General features: G+C 54.3%; 1 protein-coding gene across 1 annotated transcript in view; it reads right to left on the reverse strand.

Annotated features, from left to right (window-relative positions):
* Nucleotides 1–22,849, reverse strand: part of LOC309381872 (nitric oxide synthase 3-like) — a gene marked incomplete at its 5' end in the record, with an annotated part of 34,988 nt that overhangs the window by 9,291 nt on the left and 2,848 nt on the right. Inside the window, 16 exon segments of the mRNA XM_081933171.1 lie at nt 4,547–4,734; nt 5,400–5,478; nt 5,962–6,091; nt 6,717–6,891; nt 8,348–8,464; nt 9,936–10,003; nt 11,047–11,151; nt 11,760–11,904; nt 12,069–12,142; nt 14,973–15,167; nt 15,492–15,593; nt 18,364–18,538; nt 19,080–19,219; nt 20,116–20,257; nt 20,345–20,436; nt 20,707–20,869. Of these exon segments, the coding sequence (XP_081789297.1) occupies nt 4,547–4,734; nt 5,400–5,478; nt 5,962–6,091; nt 6,717–6,891; nt 8,348–8,464; nt 9,936–10,003; nt 11,047–11,151; nt 11,760–11,904; nt 12,069–12,142; nt 14,973–15,167; nt 15,492–15,593; nt 18,364–18,538; nt 19,080–19,219; nt 20,116–20,257; nt 20,345–20,436; nt 20,707–20,869 (2,090 nt within the window).

Here is a 22,849-nt window from a genome sequence, read left to right on the forward strand (position 1 = left end):
AAACCAACCCGTAAAATTTAAAAATACAGACTGAGGTGGGAGAGCTGGGATTAGGTAAGCTTCTTACGGAAGGAGCGGAGGTCCGTGGTTGTTCTAATATCAGGGGGAAGGTCATTCCAGAGGGTCGGGCCCATCACCGAGAAGGCCCTTCCCCTGGGCGTTGCCCGCTGGCACAACCTAGTGGACGGCACCCGGAGGAGTCCCTCTCTGTGTGAGCGGATCGGCCGAAGGGATGTATGGGGCAGGATACGATCCCGCAAATACCTAGGTCCTGTGCCATGGAGCGCTTTAAAGATGATGATCAGCACCTTGAAACGCACCCGAAAAGCTACAGGTAGCCAGTGCAGCCCGCGCAGGAGAGGTGTTACATGGGAGTACCTAGCGACTCCCGAAACTGCCCGCGCGGCCGCATTCTGAACCAACTGCAGCCTTCGGGTGCATCTCAAAGGGAGCCCCATGTAGAGAGCGTTACAGTAGTCTAGCCGGGACGTCACAAGCGCATGGGTGACTGAGCGGAGGGCGTTCTGGTCCAATAGGGGACACAATTGGCGCACCAGGCGAACCTGGTGAAACGCCCCCCTTGCCACGGCTGTCACATGGTCGTCCATTGACAGCCGGGCATCTAGGAGGATGCCCAAATTGCGTACCCGATCCACGGGGGCCAGATGTTCACCCCCAATGGCCAGTGATGGAGTCAACTGGTTGAACCGGGGTGCCGGTAGCCACAGCCACTCCGTCTTGGACGGGTTGAGCTTGAGTCTGTTACTTCCCATCCAGATCCGTACGGCTTCCAGACACCGGGACATCACTTTGACGGCATCGTTGGGGTGGTTTGGGGTAGAAATGTACAGCTGGGTATCATCCGCGTACAGGTGGTAATCTATCCCGAACCCACGAATGATCTCCCCCAGCGGCTTTATGTATGTGTTGAACAGGAGAGGCAAGAGGACCGACCCCTGCGGCACCCCACAAGTGAGCGGCCTCAAGGTCGACCTCTGCCCCCCTGCCAACACAAATTGCACTCAGCCAGAGAGGTAGGAGGAGAACCACCGCAGAACGGTGCCCCTCACCCCCAGCCCCTCCAGTCGATGCAATAGGGTACCATGGTCGATGGTATCAAAAGCCGCCGAGAGATCTAATAGGACCAGGATGGAGGAGCAACCCCCATCTCTGGCCCTCCAGAGATCTCTACCAACGCGACCAATGCCGTCTCCGTGCTGTGGCCGGGCCGGAAACCGGACTGGCGCAGGTCCAGATAATCAATTTCCTCCAAGTGGCGTGGGAACTGTTGTGCCACCACACTCTCTACAACCTTCACCAGGAAGCAAAGGTTGGAGACGGGACGGTAGTTGGCTAACATAGCTGGGTCCAGGGAAGGCTTCTTGAGTAGGGGCCTCACCACCGCCTCTTTCAGGACGGCCGGCAAGAACCCCTCTCTCAAAGAAGCGTTGACTAACTCCTGGAGCCAGCCTCGTGTGACCTCCCAGGATGCCAGTATAAGCCAGGAGGGACACGGGCCCAGTAAACATGTGGTGGCTCGTAGTCGCCCACGCAACCTGTCCATATCGTCGGAAGTAACAGAGTCAAACTCCTCCCAGAATGGAGCCTCAAGACCCACCTCCGACGTCCCCTCTGGACCGCTAGTGGGGACCCACTCGCTGCGAATCTGAGCGATTTTATCCTGCAGATACTCCCCAAATTCCTCTGCTCTACCCTGCAAAGGGGCTTCCCGCGGCCTCTGTTGAAGGAGGGAGCGGGTCACCCTAAACAGGGCGGCATGGCGGTTATCTGCGGATGCAATAAGAGTGGCACAATACTGACGCTTGGCCACTCTTAATGCCACAAGGTAAGTCCGCAAATAGGCTCTCACCTGTGATCGGTCAGATTCAGAGCGTGACGATCTCCATCTGCTCTCTAGGCGTCTCTTGCGGTGCTTCATCACCCTCAGCTCCTCGGTGAACCAAGGGGCCTGGGTGGTTCGCTGCCGCAAGAGAGGCCGCAAGGGCGCAACCACGTCCAAGGCCCCGGCGGCCGCACTGTTCCATGCAGCCACTAGGTCCTCCATCCGGGTGCGGGTCAGGGCTACAGGAAATGGCCCAAGCTCCATCTGGAACCTATCAGGTTCCATCAGGCGTCTGGGGCGGAACCATCTTGGACATTCCGGTTCCACCTCCCCGCGATGGGGAGTAGCGGCTGGGAAGTCGAGCCGGAGAAGTGAGTGATCTGACCATGACAGGGGTGTAATGACTAAATCCCCTACTCCCAGATCACTCCTCCACCGGCCAGAGACAAAGATAAGATCCAGTGTGTGACCTCCCTCGTGTGTGGGGCCCTGAATTACTTGGGTCAGGTCCATGGCTGTCATGGAGGCCATGAACTCCCGAGCTACCTCGGATGTCTCCCCTACCGATGGCAAGTTAAAGTCCCCCATGACCAACAGCATGGGGGTCTCAACCGCCATCTCGGCGATCACCTCGAGGAGCTCGGGCAGGGCTGCTGATGCATAGCGAGGAGCCAAGTATACAATCAGCAAGCCCATCTGTCTCCCTGGGCCCCACTTCATGCACAGGGACTCACAACCAGTTATCTGTGGCACAGTGGACTCTCTCGGCTCAAGGCCTTCCCTCACGATGACCACTACCCCACCACCCCTGCCAAGGGCCCGTGGTTGATGAAATGCATGGTAACCTGGCGGGCACATTTCCACGAGAGGGAGACCTCCCTCGTGGCCCAGCCAGGTCTCCGTAATTCCTGCCAGGTCCGGCTCCCCCTCCGAGACCAGGTCGTTAATGAGGGGGGCTTTATTGGCAACGGACCTGGCGTTGCATAGCATCAATCTCAGGCCCTGGCTCTGTAAGTCCTGACCACCTAGATTGCGGGGGTTGGGACATATGACCGGCCATACCCAACGACCACGGTCTCCCAGCCGGTTATAAGATCTCTGTCTACCCTCGCACCTACCCCTCCCCACGACCGTTGGGATAGAAAGACCCTCTTCTGGAGTATCGCTACTCCCCCCCCAATAGCTCCGCTCACTTCCTTGCTAACTCCACCCGTCGGCCTGGCACTGGTCCCTCCCTCAGCCTGACTAACCCCACCCCCCACCCTGGAACCCCCTAAAATATGAATCAAAAATTTAATTAAAAACCCCCTGAGACTACGCCTCGCCCACCTCTCTGGATTAATATATCCCTCATCGAGGTGGGCCCTCGAAAGGGCGGAGGGCCATACTTGCAAGAGGGGGGACTCCCGCAGTAGGATCAGGTCTGCCCTCGAGTATATGACGGATCACATTACCAGCAGGGCATCAATTGATTACAGGGATGTTACAGGTGTTGGAATACATATTAAAAATTAATTAATTAGTTAATTAAAAATTCACTAATTCCAGTAAGACGATGTCCGGTACGAAAAGGCCAAAATCCTGGGTAAGGTGGTAAGATGGTCAGTGGATGGTCACATAAAGTGCACATAGTCACATAGAGTGCACTATCGCGGTGTGGCCTTAGCAAATCCAGCCCAGACCCACTCTTCCAGGGCCATAGGCAACGGGCCTCGGCCAAAGATGGTACATGGCCGGGCCCGTTGCAAGATCTCCCGGCCCACTTATGGGTCCTGGCTTAGAATGATTACAACAGGGCAGTAAGTCAGTCAGACTAGCACAGTCAATAGGGGAGCCACTTAATGACCGTGCGATGAACCTGACTGGGGGGATTCACTTAATGACCATGGCAAGAAGGTTGTAAGATGGGACAAAATTGAGAACAATTATTTCACTCAGCAACTGAACTTTTGGGCTCAATCCGGGTCATAAGTTGAAGACTTGCTGTAATTCTGGGCTCAACTGTGGTCATAAGTCGAGGAATGGGCCAATTGTAGCCGTAAATCAAGGACTACTTGTAATTCTGGGCTCAATTGTCATAAGTCGAGGACTACCTGCAATTTTGGTCTCAACCGTGGTCATTAGGAGAGAACTATCTGTAATTCTGGGCTCAAATGTCATAAGTCGAAGACTACCTGATATTCTCGTCTCAATTGTGGTTGTAAGTTGGGGAATGACCTGCAATTTTTGCCTCAATCATTCTAAATTGAGGACTCCCTATAATTCTGGTCACAATCATGGTCGTAAGTCGAGGGCTCCCGGCGGGCTCTTGTTCCCCCCCCCCCCGGGTGGTGGGTATGGGTATTGCAGGGGGGGGTTTCTGGCTGCTGCTACTGCCGGTTTGCTCAGGGACGCCCTGCGCGTTTGATGTACGTTTGATGCGCGCTATGAGTGCATGTGCAGTAGTAAAAAAATGCTTCTGCAGCAGCAAAAAACAAGATGGCGGTGCATGGCAGACCGAGTTACTACCTACTCGGTCGGACCGGTCCAAACTGGTAGGAATCCACCTTGGGGGCATTTGCTGAAAGGCTGGCACCCCTGTGGCCTCGCACGCCACTTTTTGTGTAGGTGAGGCTGTCCTGGCCCTCCCTGCATTCGGCACAGGCATGCAAATCAGGGCAAGAGGCTCCGCCCCCAGGGCTCATCTGTCTTCCCAGCTCTCACCCTCAGTGCCCGCCTCCAGGGTCTCCACAGCGACAGGCTCCTCGGCCGGCGGGGGGTCCTGGACTAGCTGTATCAACGCCTCTACCAGCTCCGGCCGGTTGGCGGGGAAGATGCTGACGTGGTCGCCAGGTTGATACTGCAGCTCCGGTTGGTCTCCCGTCTGTAACCGTACCAGGATGGTGGCCCGGCTGGTGGGAGGGGGCAAGGCGTCAGTGAGTGTGGAGCCCCCCACACCAACTGAATCGATGCTAAGCGGGGTTCCAGGGATGTGCTCCCTGAAGGTGGTTGCATTGGGACTCCTGCCCTGCACCCCAGGGGTGGACTACATGGCCTCGGAGGTCCCCTCAACTCTACGTCTGCAGGTGAAATACAGGTAACCCAAGACCAACCGAAGTTCATTTAGTGACCTTTTTTTCCAGCCATTTTTCACCTTTACGATCAGTGGGATTGCCTGAGACAAATTCGGACATTTGACCGAAGACTCAGATTTAGGACAGTCGCAGGTGTCCCGGGCTCGGGTAAGCCTCCTTTTGCGACCTTCGGACAAGGCAAGTCAACGGGGAAGGCGGATTCGCTCCATGACCATGTGACTAATTTAAAACCACTGCAGGGATTCATTTAATGACCATGGCAAACAGGGCAAAACCCACTGAGTGAATGTCTCTCTCAGCAACGTAAATGCATGGACGTTGAGGACTCCCTGTATCTCCCTGGAGTTGAGCTTAGCCGTGGGAGATGAAACCAGGAGAGCAGAGAGGAGGGAAGGGGGGGTTGGAATTCAGGGGGGCCCTTCCACCCAGCTCCTACCTGCAGAAGGGGGGCACTGCCCACCTCACCCTAAAAGGACTCTCACCCAGAATCGGCGCTCTGCAGGTTCTTGACCGAAATGATGTAGCACGGAAACACCTTGCGTTTGTGCATCTTTGTGAGATCTGGGGGGGGGGGGGTGTCACAGGGAGAGAGAAAGGGATGGTTCAGTCATGCAGGTGAGGGGGGTTTCTGCCCCCAGGGGTCTCCCCACGCTAAAGCCAGGCCTTCCTAAAAAAGAGGGGTGCACCATTTCTGGCCACAAAGGCCCTCTGTGTATTTTAGGAGTGGGTGGACGCGAGCGACCTGGGGGAGGACAGCTGGCGCATCAAAAAGGATGTTTTGGAAGGGGGGTGAAGAGGACGAGGGGGAAAGAGGGAATGGTTTCGTCCGTGTGTTACTTGCACACATGCAGCTCCGTATGCTCCCACTTGTGTGGCCCCAGTTTTGCAACCAGCCACAGCCGATATCGAGCTGAGGAACCGGAGCTCGGGAACACCACCAAGGTAAGCGCTCAGCCACACTGCCCAAAAAACCCAGCCAATTGGGTAAGTTGAATTGGGGGGAGTGGGGAGGGTGGGGCTACTCTAACCGTCCCCCTTCTCTACCTGCCAGGAGGTCAAAGGTGGTGCTGGGTTGGGCCAGGACCCGGTGCCGGTTGCGCTTCCAGCTGCAGCGGTTGGAGAAAACCTCGGTGGAGACGGAGTCGGACTCTACGCAGAAGGTGTCGCAGGCGGCCTGCAAGGAAAAATTGGGAGGAGGTCAGAGAGGGGAACCTGCTAGCAGCCCCCAGCCCCCCAGGTGCATCTTCTGGGCAGGATACAGGAAGTCCTTCACTTACGATGGTTTGTTTAGTGACCCTTTAAAGTTACAATGGCAGTGAAAAAAATGACTTGGGACCAGTTTTCACACTTTCAACCATCCCGATGGTCATGAGATCAACATTCAGATGCCCGGCAACTGATCTCTTTATGATGGTCCCAGAGTCCCAGAGTCACGTGATCCCCCATTTGCGACCTTCGGTCGAGCAAAGTCAGTGGGGGAAGCCAGATTCACATAACGACCGTGTGACTGACTGAACAACAGCAGTGATTTGCTTAACTACCGTGGCAAGAAAGGTCGTAAAAAGGGGGCAAAACTGATCTCGCAAATGTCTCACTTAGTAATGGAAATTGGGTCATACATCGAGGACTACCTGCACAGCTGGCCACCAGGTGGCAGCGCTGCCCTTCCCAGGGAGATGGGGAGGAGCCCAAGGGTTTGCAGGAACACTTGGCTGTTTCTGAGCAGAAGGACCCCAGGGAGGAAGGGATTCACTCTTGAGGGGTTTGGGGGGGCAATCCTGCCACCACCCAACACCCACCTTGAAGACGCTGGAGGCCCAGGTGCGAAAGGACTCCTCCTGGCCACAGAGTTCGTCCCCTTCGCCCAGAGGCAGGATCCGCTCGCCACCCAGTTCCTCCAGTCGGGTGTCCACTGCGTGGGCGAAGGCACAAAAATGGGGGTATGCGCGAGATCCCAGCCCGAAGACGGAGAACCTGAGGAGACAAAGAGGGTCCTGAGCGGCTTCTCCTCTCTGGGGCTCGGCTGAAGCTGTGAGGAGGGGGGGGCTCTTTGCCCGGGACGATTTGGGGCAGGCGCATCTCTTCTCCCACCCTGCAGCTTGGACAATTTTGAACTTCCGCCCAAGAAGGAGGAGGGGTCTTCTGTGCCCCCCTGTTTCTGCCCATCCAGCTGTGTTAGGAGGGCCCTTGAAGATGGGGAACCTGAGGCAGCTCCGCCAAAATATGACGGTCGTGGAGCAGGGCAGAAACAGAGGCAGGCATCACAGAACGGCAAGTGATGCCCGGATAACCAGAGGGCAATCTCAACACCTCCTTCCTCCTCCAGAAGGGAAGTTTCTCTTTGTCGGGGATCGTTACGGTTGGATAAATCAGGCGTCCACATTCCCTGGTCCACAACCCGCTACTGGGCCTTGCACAAGTGGCAGGCGATCCCCCCTTGTGTGAGCAGCAGACGAGAACATGCAGGTGTTCACAGGGAACCCTCCAGAAACAGAGAACGGTTGGGGAACCCCTGGGATAAACCATCATTAGCCTAATAAACCAGCATTCACCCTGCACCCTGGCTATAAACTAGACTTTGCCTTCCCTTGCTGGGTGTAAAAGGCATACAGGGAGTCCTCGGCTTACGACTGTTCATTTGGGACCATTCGACGCTACAATAGCACTGAAGAAACCGGAGGTGGGAGCATATTTTCACACGTACGACCGCTGTGGCATCTAATCAAAGTTCAAGACTTGGGAAGTGACTCAGATTTAGGACAGTGGCAGTATCCCTCGGTCAGGCGATCCTCTGACCAGCCAAGCCCACAGGGAAGCCCGATTCACTTAATGACCGTGCCACTAACTTAACAACTGAAAGGGATTCACTTCATGACCATGTCGCTAACTGGAGGGATTCACTTAACAACCGGGGCGCGGAAGGTCACAAAATGGGAGCAAGCTCAGCCACATGAAATGTGAGCTCCTTCGTGGTCGTAAGTCGAGGACTAGCTGCAACGATTGGGATCAAATTAATATTCCGGCTGCCACGGAGCTGTCATGCTTCAATGCCTTTGATTATTGGTGGAATTCAAAATGGCTGGGAGGAATGCAAGGGCTTTCCCCCAAAAGAGTGGGAGGGGGCCTGTGAGAACCTCCCCAGCCTGAGAGGTGGAGCAAAGGGCTGTCAATCAAGAAGGAGAGAGAGGGAGACCCTTCCCCTTTTTATGCGCAGAGGTGGAACCCTGGAGCAGGAGGAGGAGGAGGTACGGCCGACGGTAGGAGCCTAAAAGTCCTAGACCAGAGCAGGGATGACAAAGGGGGTCCCCACACCCCGGTGAGTATAGGGCAACCTCCTCCTACCCCTATGGAAAGCCCTCCGAGTCTCAGCCCCACCCCCAGCAAGACTTGAGTTGGGGTCCCATCTCCTGCCTGGCTGCCCGGAACCCACCTGAGGGTCCCCAGGGCCCCGGCACAGTCGGTGTTGCTGGACTCCCGGCGTTTCCTCTTCCAGAAAACCACCGAGGGATCAGACTGGGAGATGCTGTTGAAACGCATCTTGTAGCTCCTGAGGGACAGAGGGAGGAAGGGAAGGAAGGAGGGAGCGAGGAAAGAGAGGGAAGGAGGGTAGGAAGGAGACAGAGAGGAGGGAAGGAAGGAGACAGAGAGGAGGGAAGGAAGGAAGTAGAGAAAGAGGATGAAATGAACGAAGGGAGGGAGGGAAGGAGAGAGGAGGGAGGGAAGGAAGGAGGGAGGGAGGAAAGGAAGGAGAGAGGAGGGAGGGAAGGAAGGAGGAAAGGAAGAGAGGAGAGAAAGATCATGGGAGGGAAGGAAAAAGGAAGAAAAGAGGGAGGGTGGAAGGCAGGAAGAAAGGAAGGAGAGAAAGAGTCAGGGAGGGAGGGAACAAGGAAGGAAGGATAGAAGGAGAGAGGGGAAGGAGGGAAGGAAGGAAGTAAAGAGGGTGGGTGGGAGAGAGGGAATGAAGTGTGGATGGGAGGGAGGGAAGGAAGGAAAGAAAGAAGGAAGAGTGGGAGAGACGAAGGAAAGAAGGGAGAAAGGAGAGAAAGAGCCAGGAAGGGAGGGAGGGAACAAGGAAGGATAGAAGCAAGGAAGGAGAGAGAGAAGAAGGGAAGAAAGGAGGGTAGGTAGGAGGGGGTGAATGAAGTGTGGGTGGGTGGGAGAGAGGGAAGGAAGAAAGAAGAAAGAGAGTGGGAGGAAAGAAGGAAGGGTGGTAGAGAGGAAGGAAAGAAGGGAGGAAGGGAAGAGAGAAGAGGGAGGATGAGAGGGAAGAAGGAAGAGGAGTTGTAAGTAATTAATGCCATAAATATTGGTAGATGTAAACCATGCGGATCATACTAACTCTTTGGATTAAAAGTAGGAAGGGTCCTGAGCACAAAACGTTCCAGAAATGGGGTCAGAGCATGACCAGAAGATGCCAACATCTGGAGTAGCTTTCCAAAGACCCTTTGCCCTTAAGGTAAGTGGGAAGTAGGACTCCATTTTAGAGGCTGCCCAGATGTTTGAGAAAGCAACTCATAGGAACCAAGATCTCCTAACTCACCTTCCCGGTCTTGTAACTCCCAACTATGCTGGACTTCAAGTCCCATAAACATGGATGGGGGTCCACCACCTTTGGGGAAAGGGGCTCTAATTCCACTGATCTGCTACAATGTGGGATGGGGTCTTCCTGTGGTTCCCATTATAATCCCATGTGGGTTGACTCACAAGGCCCCCCCACCATCCAGATGCCAGAAGTTTCCTTCAGGCCTTCAAAGAACTCCGATGTCATTCTTTCAATGTGACTTTATTGGGCCTTCTCATGATATACGATTGTTCAAAAAGCTAATTCTGTCCACAACCAAGCTCTGAAGACCTTTCCTGCTGAGGGTTCCTTGGCCAGATGAGGGCCAGGAGGAAGTCCTCTGGAGGAAAAGGTCCAAGCTGAAGGACCTTCAACCAGGCTCCAGCAACCTGAACCCACAGCTGATTCCGAAAACACCTTGGAGAAAGGGAGAGAGAGAAGATATAGCAAGGCTTACTTCTGAAACTCCGGCTCAACAGTTCCGAGATAAGGACAAGACATTTCCATCAAGGCCTTGGAGAAACTCTGGAATGAGAAAGAACCAACCAAGGAGAGAAGCAACCTAGAACCAAGGAGAAACTTCCTAATGGTGAGAACCATTAACCAGTGGAATATCTCTAGATGTTGTGGGTGCTCCATCAATGGAGGCTTTCAAGAAGAGATTGGACAACCAGTTGTCTGAAAGGGTAGAGGGTCTTCTGCTTGAGTAGGGGGTTAGGCTAGAAGACCTCCAAGCTCCCTTCCAACTCTGTGACTCTGTGTCCATGTATCTGAAACAGATTTGAGGTCTCCTTTGGTTCAAGGAAGAACCCAACTGGCCAGGACTTGCTAACGGACGAGATTGGGGTGGGACCTGGTCCTACCTGAGGGAGCAAAACTCTTCTGTGGACATCCATCCAACCACCATCATCCCCAGCACACTGGGGGGAGGACAGCAGAAGAAATAAGGGGCAGCCTTGTCAAAAGATGGGAGTGACTGCTCAACGTACCCTAGGCTGCCCTGGCTAGGAGGCCTGATGGGTTAATGTCCACCTTATCCGTGAGGAACCTCAATCTCCGGAAGAAGAATTTGCAAACTCCAATGAGCCAGAAGAAGACCTCAAAAGTGCTTTCCCCAAAAGCTGCTGGATTTTCTTGGGTGTTTTTTCCTTGAAAACCTTTCGCTTCTCATCCCTTCTTCTGTTCTTCAACCTTCTTCAGAACTTTGGAAGTTCTTCAGTTGAGAAGTGAAATGTTTTCAAAGGAAGAACCCAAGAAAGTCCAGTTGCAACCGTGGGGCAACCATGACCTGGAGGATTGAGAATCTCCATAGACATGAGCCAGAAAGGACCACTGTATCTTCTGGAGAAGATAAGTCAAAGCCTACAGATGAGCGTGTTTCAGCCTTGGTGACTTGAAGATGAGTGGACTTCAACTCCCAGAATTCCCCAGCCAGACTCCAGACTCCTCCAATTCTCAGGTTGGCTGGGGAATTCTGGGAGTTGAACTCCACGCTTCTTCCAGTCATCAAGGTTGGGAGACCCTTGTCCAGATGGTCCAACCGCTTTGTCCCACATTAAGGCCGTTACCTCTCCATTTTCAGGTGGATCTCCATTGCCAAAAGTGCTTGTGACCACCAGAACGAGGGTCTCGTGCTCCAAGGACACCACGTCGTATTCATCAAGGCACATCACCTGTAGGGCGAGACGCAGAAACAGCAGGAGATGGAAACATGAACATCTTCCATCTCTACCCACCAGTGACTCGGACCCCGAATTGTTGAAGGTATCTGCTGAGGATTTCTGAGATGAAGGAGGTTGGCCATCTGGGGAAAGGAAGGGCTGTTCTCCTTTCCTATACCCTGCATGGCATCGTCAGTGAGATGTTCTCCTAGACCAGACAGAAGGTAGCTGGTAGATCAACCATGACCCGCTCTGGAAGAGTTGGGAACTCCACCCCAGGTCCCTCACTGAAAACATGTGTCAACCAGTTGACTGGAAAGGCCTTGTTTCAATGCGACCTGGTGGTGGCTCTTGCATTCTCTGAAGGTTGTCTTTGACCAACCAACCTTCTCCCACAGTAATGGACATCCAAGTCCAGTGGGGCATAGACCATGCCTGATTCAGGTGTGGACTCCCTGAACCCAGATCACATAGCTTCTCCAGCCCCAGGACCCAAGAAGGTCTTCCCCCATAGTGCTGGGAAGGTCACAATCTATGTGTCTTCCACCTTCTCTGAGAAGAGCTGAAGGCCAGCATCCCGTGGAGCTTCCCCGAATGAGGAGGGGTCCCGGCGGGCTCACCTTAGGGGCGAAGGCTGACTGGAAGAGCTCCTTCAGGTTGAAGGCGTAGGCCTTGGACTTCCCCGTCTCTGAGGCATAGAGGATGGTGGCTTTGACCCGTTGGGCCATCACATGACCCATCAGCTTGGCGGAGATCTTGACAGCGCTGGTGACAGAAAGGAGAGTGGGGTTGTGGAGAGACGGACTTGAGGGGTCCATCCCACCTCCGACTTTGGACGGGGGGTTCACAAGACCGATGGGGCAAGCCTTGTTCTTCTCCTCTGGTGGACCTGCTGGGTTTGGAGAACTAGAGGAAGGAAGGGGACTTACTTGGCGATCTCTTTGAAGGTCTTCTTCCGGGTGATGGTGGTCCCTTTGGGGATGTAGGACTTCCAGGGGTCAGCCTGTGGGGAGAGAGCGTCTCTTCAGGGGGGGAGGGCAGGGGAAGGTCTGAGACTCTCAAATGGGTGGAGAGGGAGGAGCTGAAGGCCTCCTAGCTGTCCTTGAGGTCCCAGAGACTCGGGGAGGCCTCAACGTTCAACAGAACCATTCGTTTAGGGACTGTGGGAAATTACGGCCTGGGACAAGTGAGCTACGATCGGTCAGACATGGCCGAGGATCAAAATCCGGCCCCTTCTCCTCCTTCTCCTCCTCCTCCTCTCCTCTTTCCCCTTCTTTGTCTTTTTTCCTCATTTCTGTTTCTCTTTCTCCCCCTCCTTTCTCTTCCTCCTTTCTCCTCCTCCTCCTTTTGTCCTTTTCCCCTCTTGTCCTCTCCTCCTATTGCGTCGGCTGGAGGGGATGGGGGTGAGGGGCACCGTTTTGCGGTGGTTCTCCTCCTTCCTCTCCGGTTGGACGCAATGTGTGTTGGCGGGGGAGCAGAAGTCGACCCTGAGGCCGCTCACGTGTGGAGTGCCACAGGGATCGGTCCTCTCCCCTCTCCTGTTCAACACATACATGAAACCGCTGGGTGAGATCATTCGAAGATTCGGGGTTGAATGCCATCTATATGCAGATGACACTCAGTTGTACATTTCTACCCCGAACCACCCCAACGAAGCCGTCGAGGTGATGTCCCGGTGTCTGGAAGCCGTGCGGGTCTGGATGGGCGACAACAGACTCAAACTCAACCCTTCCAAGACAGAGTGGCTGTGGTTACCGGCGCCCCACTTTAGCTAATGTGTTCCATCTCTGGCCATCGGGGGGGAACAACTGCCCCCAGTGGATAGGGTACGCAATTTGGGCATCCTCCTAGATTCCCGGCTGTCGCTAGATGATCATGTGACAGCTGTGGCTAGGGGGGCGTTCCACCAGGTTCGCCTGGTGCGCCAATTGCGCCCCTTACTAGAGCGGACGCCCTTTGCACAGTCACTCATGCCCTAGTGACTTCTCGCCTTGATTACTGTAACGCTCTCTACATGGGGCTCCCCTTGAGATGCGCCCGAAGGCTCCAGCTAGTTCAGAATGCAGCCGCGCGGGTTATTATGGGGAGTACTAGGTACTCCCATGTAACACCTTTCCTGCGTGAGCTGCACTGGCTGCCTGTGGCTTTTCGGGTGCGTTTCAAGGTGTTGATTGTCATCTTCAAAGCGCTCCATGGCTCGGGACCTAGTTATCTGCGGGATCGCATTCCACCCCATACATCCCTGCGACCAATCCGCTCTCACAGAGAGGGGCTCCTCCAGGTTCCTTCCGCTAAACAGTGCGGGCGGGCAGTGCCTAGGAGTAGGGCCTTCTCTGTGATGGGCCCAACCCTCTGGAACGACCTCCCCCCCGATATTAGAACCACCTCTGATCTCCGCTCCTTCCGCAAGAAACTCAAGACCCACCTGTTTCGAGTAGCTGGTCTGGCCTAATTATAATGGTAATTGTATTTACAAAGGGAACATCTATCACTATCTTTCCTGGATGGCTTTTTAAATTTTATATTGGGGTTTTAAACGGGTTTTAAAATTGTTTTTAATTATTTAAATTGGTTTTGGGGTTTTATATACAGACAGTATGTGTGTGTTGTTTTGTTCAGTGTCTTATGTTATGTTTTGTTGCTTTGATTTTGAACGGTCTGTACACCGCCCCGAGTCCCTACGGGGAGAGGGGGCGGTTTATAAATTAAATAAACCTTAAACCTTAAACCTTAAACCTTAAACCTCATTTCTCATTTTCCTTCTTTCTTTTTTCTCCTTTCTTTTTCCTCCTCTTCCCCTCTTGTCCTATCTGTCTCCTTTCTCCTTCCCCTCCTTTTTTCTGCTTTCTCTTCTCCTTGTCCTTCTTTCTCCTCCTCCTCCTCCTCTCTTCCTATTCCTCTTCTTCTCTTGTCATCTCCACCTTTCTCCTTCTGGTTCTCTTCCTTCTTTCTCCTTTTTCTTCATTCTTCTTTCTCCTTCTTGCCATTCTCCTCCTCTTCCCTTCTTGTCCTCTCTTTCTCTTTCTTCTTTCTCCTCCTCCTTTCTCCGTCTGCCCTCTTGTTCTCTCCTTCCCCTTCTCTTTCTTTCTTTTTCCTTCTTCTTTCTCCTTCTCCTCCCCCTCCCCTCTTGTCCTCGCCTTCCCCTTTCTCCTCCTTCTCCTTCTTTCTCCTTCTTTCACCTTCTGGGTCTCCTCCTTCCGGGGTGGTGCAGTGGTTAGAGTGCAGTAGGGCAGGCTACTTCTGCCGAATGCCAGATGACTGCAATTTGGCAATTCAAATCCCACCAGGCTCAAGGTTGACTCAGTCTTCTGTCCTTCTGAGGTTGGTAAAATGAGGATCCAGATTGTTGGGGGACAATAAGCTGACTCTATAAAGCTGCTTAGAGAGGGCTGTAAAGCACTGTGAAGCGGTATATAAGTCTAAGTGCTATTGCTATTCTCCTTTCTTTTTTTCCTCTCTTCTCCATTTTGCTTTTTCCTTCTTCTCCTCTTCCTCTCTCCTACTCTCCTACTCTCCTTCTTGTTCTCTTCCCTCTTTCTCCTCCTCCTCCTTCTTTCTCTTCTTCTCTCTTGTCCTTCTCCTTTTTTCTATTCCTCCTTTCTCCTCCTTGTCCTTCCTGCCATTCTCCTCCTCCTCCCCCCCCACTTCCCTCTTTCATAACTCAGCTTCGTGGCCAACCATCTGTCCTCTTCCCTTTTTCTCTCCCACAAGAGTCTTTCAAAAGTCCTCTCACCATAGCGGAGCAAAACCCACAAGGAATATGAGATGAAGGAAGCACAGCCCCCTCCCCATCAGTGAACCGGGGGGAGAGGGCATGGAGGTGAGAGACCCACCTGGTATCGGAAGCCAGGGGACAGCTGGTAGTTGACCAGCTCCTGGTGGAAGACGGGGGTGAGGCTGCCAGAGATGGGAGGCACCAGCCAGACCCAGTCAGCTGGGCAGCCCCCCCGGATACGCTGCTCATTCTCCAGGTGCTTCATGAAGGACTCGGCCACGGCGTGGTGGTCCACAATGGTCACTTTGGCCAGCTGCAGAGAAGGACCAAGGGTGGAGTCCCATTAACCATCATCCACCACACCCCTGAAGCTCTCTTTCCCTTCCAGACCCCTCAAGGGTGAAAGGAAGGGTGGACGGGGTCCTGCCCCTCACATAAAGCTGCTGCCAGCTTAATCAAAAGAGAGGGGGTGGGATGAGAGAGAAAGAAAAAAGGGAGGGAGGGAGAAGGAGAGAGGGAGGGTGGAATGACAGAAAGCAGGGCCACATTTCCAGAAACAAACATCTCACGTGGCGACCGAAATGCAAGGTTCAGTGGCCGTCGTAAGGTGAGGACTCTCTGTACTGACGGCCCCTACCTGAAAGCTGTGCAGCACAGCTACGTTCATCTCCACAGCTGCCTTGTCCTTCCAGAGGGAGAGGGTGGTCCCCGTGTCCAGCCCCATCTTCTCAGCCACGCCCTGCAAGAAACGCTCCGGTTATGGGAGGCAGGAATAATGGAGAAGCAGGAACAGACTTTAGGAGGGTCTGTCCGGGATCGCCAGCAGCTCCATTTGCAGAGAGAGGTTGCTAGGTATTGGGAGGGCTTTGTTTGTTTGTTTATTTTTAACCCATTTTTAATATTTATATAAACAACTCAAGGTGGCAAACATAGCCAACGGATCTTCCTCTTCCTCTTTTACCCCATAACAACAACCCTGTGAGGTAGGTTGCCCTGAGAGGGACTACTCCAAAGTCACTCAGCCGGCTTTCATGCCTAAGGCGGGACTAGAACTCTCAGTCTCCTGGTGATTGGCCCAAAGTCACCCCCCCGGTCTTTCATGGCTAAAGCAGAACCAGAACTCCCCATCTCCTGGCGATTGGCCGAAAGTCACCCATATGTTTTTCATGGCTAAGGCCGGACTAGAACTCCCCATCTCCTGGTGATTGGCCCAAAGTTACCGACCCGGCTGTCATAATAATAATTAATAATAAATAATAATTCTGGATGGGGGACAACAGACTCAAACTCAACCCCTCCAAGACTGAGTGGCTGTGGGTACCGGCGCCTCGGTTCAGCCAGCTGACCCCATCGCTGGCCATAGGGGGCGAACAGCTGTCCCCTGTGGAGCGGGCGCGCAATTTGGGCGTCCTCCTCGATGCCCGGCTGTCAATGGAGGACCATGTGGCAGCCGTGGCAAGGGGGGCGTTCCACCAGGTTCGCCTGGTGCGCCAATTGCGCCCCCTACTGGACCGGAGTGCCCTGCGCACGGTCACTCATGCGCTGGTGACGTCTCGCCTGGACTACTGCAATGCTCTCTACATGGGGCTTCCCTTGGGACGCATCCGGAGACTGCAGCTAGTTCAGAACGCAGCCGCGCGGGTTATTATGGGAAGTACTCGTTACTCCCACGTAACACCTCTCCTGCACGAGCTGCACTGGCTACCTGTGGCCTTTCGGGTGCGTTTCAAGGTACTGATTACCATCTTTAAAGCGCTCCATGGCATAGGACCTAGGTATCTGCAGGATCGCATCCTACCACACACGTCCCTGCGACCTATCCGCTCACACAGAGAGGGGCTTCTCCTGGTGCCGTCTGCTAGGCAATGCCAGCGGGCGACACCTAGGAGTAGATCCTTCTCTGTGATGGGCCCAACCCTCTGGAATGACCTCCCCCCAGACATTCGAACTACCACCGACCTCCGTTCCTTCCGGCAAAAGTTAAAGACTCACCTATTTCAATCAGCTGGCCTGGCACTTTCATAGTTTTACCTCCCGGGGATTTATTCATTTTAATTGGGTTTGGGGTTTTAATAAGCTTTTAATGTACTATATTTATTATTCTATATACAGTCTTACAACCTCCTCCACCTACGTATTTAATTATTTAACTGTTTTATGTATGTATTTTATAACGCATTTTAGTGACTGTACACCGCCCCGAGTCCCTTTCGGGAGAGGGGGCGGTCTATAAATATGAATAATAAATAAATAATAAAATAAATAAATAAATAAATTAAGTCATGCCTAAGGAGGGACTAGAATTCATTGTCTCCTGGTGACTGCCCCAAAGTTGCCCATCCATCCTTCAGGCCTAAGGCAGAACTAGAACTCCCAGCCTCTTGCTTTCTAGTCTGATGCAGGAACCACTAGGCCAAACTGGCCAGGACCTCATAGACCAGTGATGGCGAACCTTTTTTTGCTTGCGTGCCAAAAGCAGGGGGAGCGCAGGGGTCATGCGTAGGCGTGCCACACCCATAATGCTATGTGCAGGACTCCAGCACGCATGCACGCATGACCATCGCTTCCTCCCCCCAGTTTTGGCATTCTTTTTTCACCCTCCCCACTCTCCAGAGGCTTTATAGGAGCCTGGGGAGGGCAAAAACATTCCCCCCGGCCCCCCAGAGGCTTCCAGAGCTTCCCCGAAGACTCCAGAGCGAGAAAACCGGCCCTACGGGCAAACCAGAAGTTTAGGCATGGACTTCCGGTTTGCTCATAGGGCCGGTTTTAGCCCTCCGGAGCCTTCAGTGTGCGCATGTGCACTGGCCAGCTAACAGGGCAACGCCTCGCGTGCCCTGACAAATGGCTCTGCGTGCCATAGGTTTGCCATCACGGCCATAGACCCTGGCAAGGGGGCTGCCAAAGGCACTTCTCCTTGCTTTGGAGGAGCTCCGAGAATATTCCCCCTCCCCAGGCCAGTCTAAGTGCCCCCCAGTTCTGTGCAGGGTCTCCTTTCCTATTAGAGACCTCCTGATGGCCGGGGCCGGAGAGCCCAGCCAGGTGAACCAAGCAATTACAGTTGTCCTTGACTTACAATGATTCATTTAGCGACCGTTCGAAGTTACAACAGCACTGAAAAAAAAGGACTTAGGACCACTTATCACACGATCGTTGCAGCATCCCCACGGACACATGGTCAAAATCCGGATGCTTGGCAACTGGTTCATACTTATGACCATAGCAGTATCCCAGGGTCATGCAGTCCCCTTTTTGCAAACAAAGTCAATGGGGAAGCCAGATCCACTTAACGACCGAGGGACTAATGTATAAACGGACTCACTTCATATATGTCCTGCTTAACAACGTTCACTTCATGTACTGTATGTCTTGCTTAACAGCAAAAATGTGGGGCTGAATTGTGGGCATAAAGTGAGGACTACCAAGATAGGGCAGAGACTGTCTAAGAGGTGTGGCTCTCACCCCCCCTCTTTTCTCAGAACCCCAGACAGGGCATCGGAAAGACCACTTACCTGCAAGAGGTTGTAGCGGTGGGAGTCGCAAAAATCACGCATGCCGATCTCGCAGCCCACGTACCAGCCGCTGAACGGGGCGGCGGGGAACTCCAGACCCCCGATCTCCAGCAGCATGTTGGCCACAGCCGGGAGGGCATACCAGCGGAGGCCCAGTTCTTCAAACCACGGCAGCCTGGAGAAGACGGGCAACAGTTGAAGACGACCAGGGCACGAAAGTGGGGGATTGTTGGAAGGTTAGGGAATCCCCGGAAGTGTCCTTTGCGCAACCACAAAGAGACTTTGTGCCCGTAGAGCAGGGGTGGATTCCGGCAGGCACTACTGCCGGTTCGCTCATGTGTGCGCTTGATGCGCATGCGCAGAACTAAAAAACAAGATGGCAGCGCAGCCCCGGGAACCAGTTCGGGGGCAGTTCGACAAACCACTATAGGTACAAACTGGTACGAACCCACCACTGCCGTAGACTCTTCCAACTGGTGCCCTCGGCCACGGCTCTGCCGTTGACAGCACGCAGGCCTTTAGCTGTGGCAAAGGGGGTGGGCGACCCCATCCCGCAGATTTAGAGGGCGTCAGACAAGGGGGCCCAAGCGGCCCACCAGGCTGTGGGGTGGCTTTCATCAAAGGAACGACCCCTGTGCTCGTGGGCTCATCCGAGACTCCCCAGAGACCACTGTGCCCCCACGATCTGGGGTCCTGGTCAGGCCAGCTGGACTCACGAGGGGTGGGTGATGGGCACCTCCAACACCAGCTCAGGGGGCAGGACGAAGAGTTCGGGGTCCTCATCTGGAGTCTGCAGCAGCAGGGGGAGCACGTCGAAACGGCCATAAGGGGGACGCCAGCCGTACTGGATGCAGAGCTGGGGAAGGGGTGGGGGACAAAGAGAACAGCAATGGGGAGGCGGCCCCCAAGAGTCAGTCTGCTTCGCCCTCCCCTTGCTGGCTTTGCCACCAGTCCTGAGCCCCTCCCCACATGCAGACCCTACAGGGAAACCGTATGGGCCAAGATGGCAATCTTGCAGCGGGCACTACGAAAGGGGGTAGGATGCCCCTGTGTTGGAACCTGGATGGAGGTGGATGGAGGGTCCAGGCCCCTTCCTTGGGGGGGGGGGTGTAGGGCAGGATCCAGAAGGAGCCCCCCCACTCATTCAGGCACAAGGCAGGAGGAGGACAGGATTTGGGGGTGCAGGGCTGAGCCTGTCTCGCCATCGATTTTCAATACAGGTGAACTTACAACCACAACTGAGTCGTTAAATGAGACAATTGTTCAGTGAATGTGGCCACCCTTGGTTGACATTTCTTGCTGGAGTTGTTACATGATTCTGCCATAGTTGTAAGTATGAAAAAGGGTCCCAAGTCACGTTGTTCCGTTTTGTTGTAACTTTGAATGGCCACTAAATGTTGCAAGTGGAGGACTACATTCAATTTGTCACATTTAGTGTTTTTCACACTTGATGACCATTGTAACATCTGCGTGGTCATTGTGATCCAAATTCAGACACTGAGAATTGACTCGTATTTATGACGGTTGCAACGTCTCGGGGTGACATGATCCCGTTTTGGGACCTTCCAACAAGTGAAATCAGGGCGGAAGCTAGATTCACTTAACAGCCATGCGACTCCCTTAATGGCAGTGATTCACTGAACAACCACGGTAAGAAAGGTCGCGAAAAGGGACTGAACAACTGTTTCACTTAGCAACAGAAAAATTAGGCTTCCCTTTGGTCGTAGGTTGAGGACGACCTGCCCAGCTCACCTCAGTGATCTCCACGTTGGCCGGATCTCCCAGGATGGAGCCGTCGGGCTGCTTGTACCCGGCATAACGGATGAGCTGCTGGTTCCAGATGCGGTAGTCCCCCCGTCCTGCTGCCCGTGGGGGAAAGATGGTGATGGCCGACCTGGCGGGAAGGAAGTGAGGGAGAAACCTCAGGGTTTGCCAGAGGGCCCTTCCACCGCAACCTTCAGTCTGTGCCCACAGGGCTCACCGGAGGTTCCCGCGGTTGGTGGCGTAGTTGATGTGGGTGCAGAGGAAGGTGTACATCTCCTGGGCACTGGTGATGTCCCGAGCATCAAAGACCTAGTGGGAAGGAGAGTCAAACGGGGAGCAGGGATTCCCATTGTTTCCCCGCCGGTAGGCACCCAGTGGACCAAAGTTCCCCGTAGAGGAGGAGCTGCAGTGGGGAACCCCGAGAGACAGATCCAGACAAAGACCTTCAGCCTAGTACCCCTTTACCAGCTGGAATAGGGGAGCCTTTATCATGGGCACCCGTCTTCCCACGGGTGGGTGGGTTCTGCCCGTGGGAGCCCAGCAAGGCGAATGATTTCAATCCCGCCACTCCTGACAAACCTGCAGTTTGTTCCACTGGATGCGGCCCAGGCAGCGTGCCGCATTGCGCCAGGCATGCTTGGCACCGAAGACCAGCTCGGCCTCCAGCAACTGGTAAGTGCCGATGGTGGCGATTTGTTGCTCCACCTCCTGGAGACGTTGGTGGTGGGCCTGGGACTCGGCCCTGGGGAAAAAAGAGAGGACCAGGGTAGTTTCTGTATGGGGTTTTTCTGCATCCTTGGCTCGAAGCAACCGCTGTAGGAGGTTGGAAGAGAATCCAGCTGGCTTCCCAGCTTCTGAGCTAAGAATGGGCCGGCTTCTGTCATCCCTGCTAGGCGGGCAGGGGGAGTCCAAGGACAGGTTGGGTAGATGCCCAACCAGGCCAGGAAAGCAGGTGAAATGCTAGTGCCCACCCGCCAGCCTGTACAATGAGTCTTCAACTTGTGACCGCAATGATGCTTGTCGGCATTGAAGAAAAGTTGGGCAGCCAGTCATTGGGGGGGGGGGTGTTGACATTGAGGATTCCTGTGGGTGGGGGAGACACAAACACAGTTCCCCAACCTTTCCGGGTTGGCGGCCCGCAGCAGGGGAAAGGGGGGATGGATTTGTGGGAGGCACAGGTGAGCACCGCTTCCTCGCGCAAGTGAGACTGTGAGCCCTCACAACGTGCGCAGCTGTGGGACCACGAGCCCCTGCGATGTTCACGCGAATGGAACCGTGGGCCTGTGCAACGCTCACACATATGAGCCCCGGTTGCAAATAGGTAGTCCTCGCCATATGACCACAATCAAGTCCAAAACTTCAGTTGCCGATTGAGACATCTGTGAAGGGAGAATCGTCCCCCCCCTTTACGACCTCATGTGCCACGTTTCTTAAGTGCCGTTGTTAAGTGAATTTTGATCCCACAAGTGCAGGGATGCTGCCACCGTCGTAGGTACTGTTCTAAGGTGTCAGAACGGTTGCTAAGTGAACCGTCGTAAGTCAAGGACTAGCTTTTATCCCCGGTCACAGGGATCACAAACTGCTAGGCCAAGACGGGTAGTTTTTGTAAGCCAGGAATCATGGCTAAGAGGTTGCTGGGACCCCCCCTCTGCCTGAAATCATAGAGCTGAATGGGACCTCAGAGGTCATCCAGTCCAACCCCTGCCCAAGGCAGGAGTTCTCACAGATAGTTCTCGATTTGCGACTGAGATTGTACGATTCGCCAAGGGCTCAGAGGCCCCTTCCCCTCCTAAAATCATAGGGTTGAAAGGGGCCTCAGAGGTCATGTAATCCAACCCGTTCCACGGCAAGAGTCCATACAGGCAGTCGCTAAGTGAGACATTGCTGAAGTGAGTGTTGCCCCATTTTAGGATTGCCAATATTGTTAATTCCCACGGCGCTTCAATCAGCCACCCTGTTGTTAAACGAATCTCGCTTCCCCCTTTGACTCCGCTATCGGGGATCCACGTGATGCCCAGAACGTCACGACTGCCACAAATCAGAAGTGTCCAAATGCCAAACCCGCAACCGTGGGGGGAAGCGACGACGGTCATAAGTGTGAAAAACAATCCTGGGTCTCTTTTTCAGAGCACCGTGGTCTGGTCACTAAGCGAACCATCGTAAATCGAGGACTCCCTGTATCAACATCTGTGTTTGATCTTGACAGAGCGGGAGGGGGGCCCCTGTGCCCCCCCTGGGAGAAATAGGGGAGGGGCCTGACCTGAAGGGAGGGGCTTAGCGTAGGAAAACGGCCCTGCCGTGCGGGACGTCACCAGGCCCCCTGTGGGGGATTTCCAAAACTGAGATTGGCAGGGAGAGTTTGGCCTCCCCTCCCCCGCCTCCTTGAAAGTTGGACAAGTCAAGGCGGGGACGATGGGCTTTGGTGTGTCCCATTCATTATTTATTTCCCTTTCCATGCCTGGCCAGATAAGATTTTCCAGGCTGAGATGTTTTCACAAGGGGGGTGGGGGCGAAAGACCCACGCGGGACGTCCCAGGCTGGGAGGAGTGGGGAGGGGTCCGGAAGAGACGCCGGGCTGGGCCAGGCAGGGAGAGGAAGGAGCTCCGATAAGACGTCCGGCACAAACAGGAGCAGCAGGCTTCCTGTGCCAGGCAGGGGCCCAGTGGGCAGGGGGTCCAGAATGACAGAAGACCCCCCCACACCCCCAGGGGTCTCTGTGCCC

This window comes from Natrix helvetica (assembly GCF_964273705.1).
Source record: "Natrix helvetica genome assembly, chromosome: Z".
In the NCBI taxonomy this organism is placed as follows: Eukaryota; Metazoa; Chordata; class Lepidosauria; order Squamata; family Natricidae; genus Natrix; species Natrix helvetica.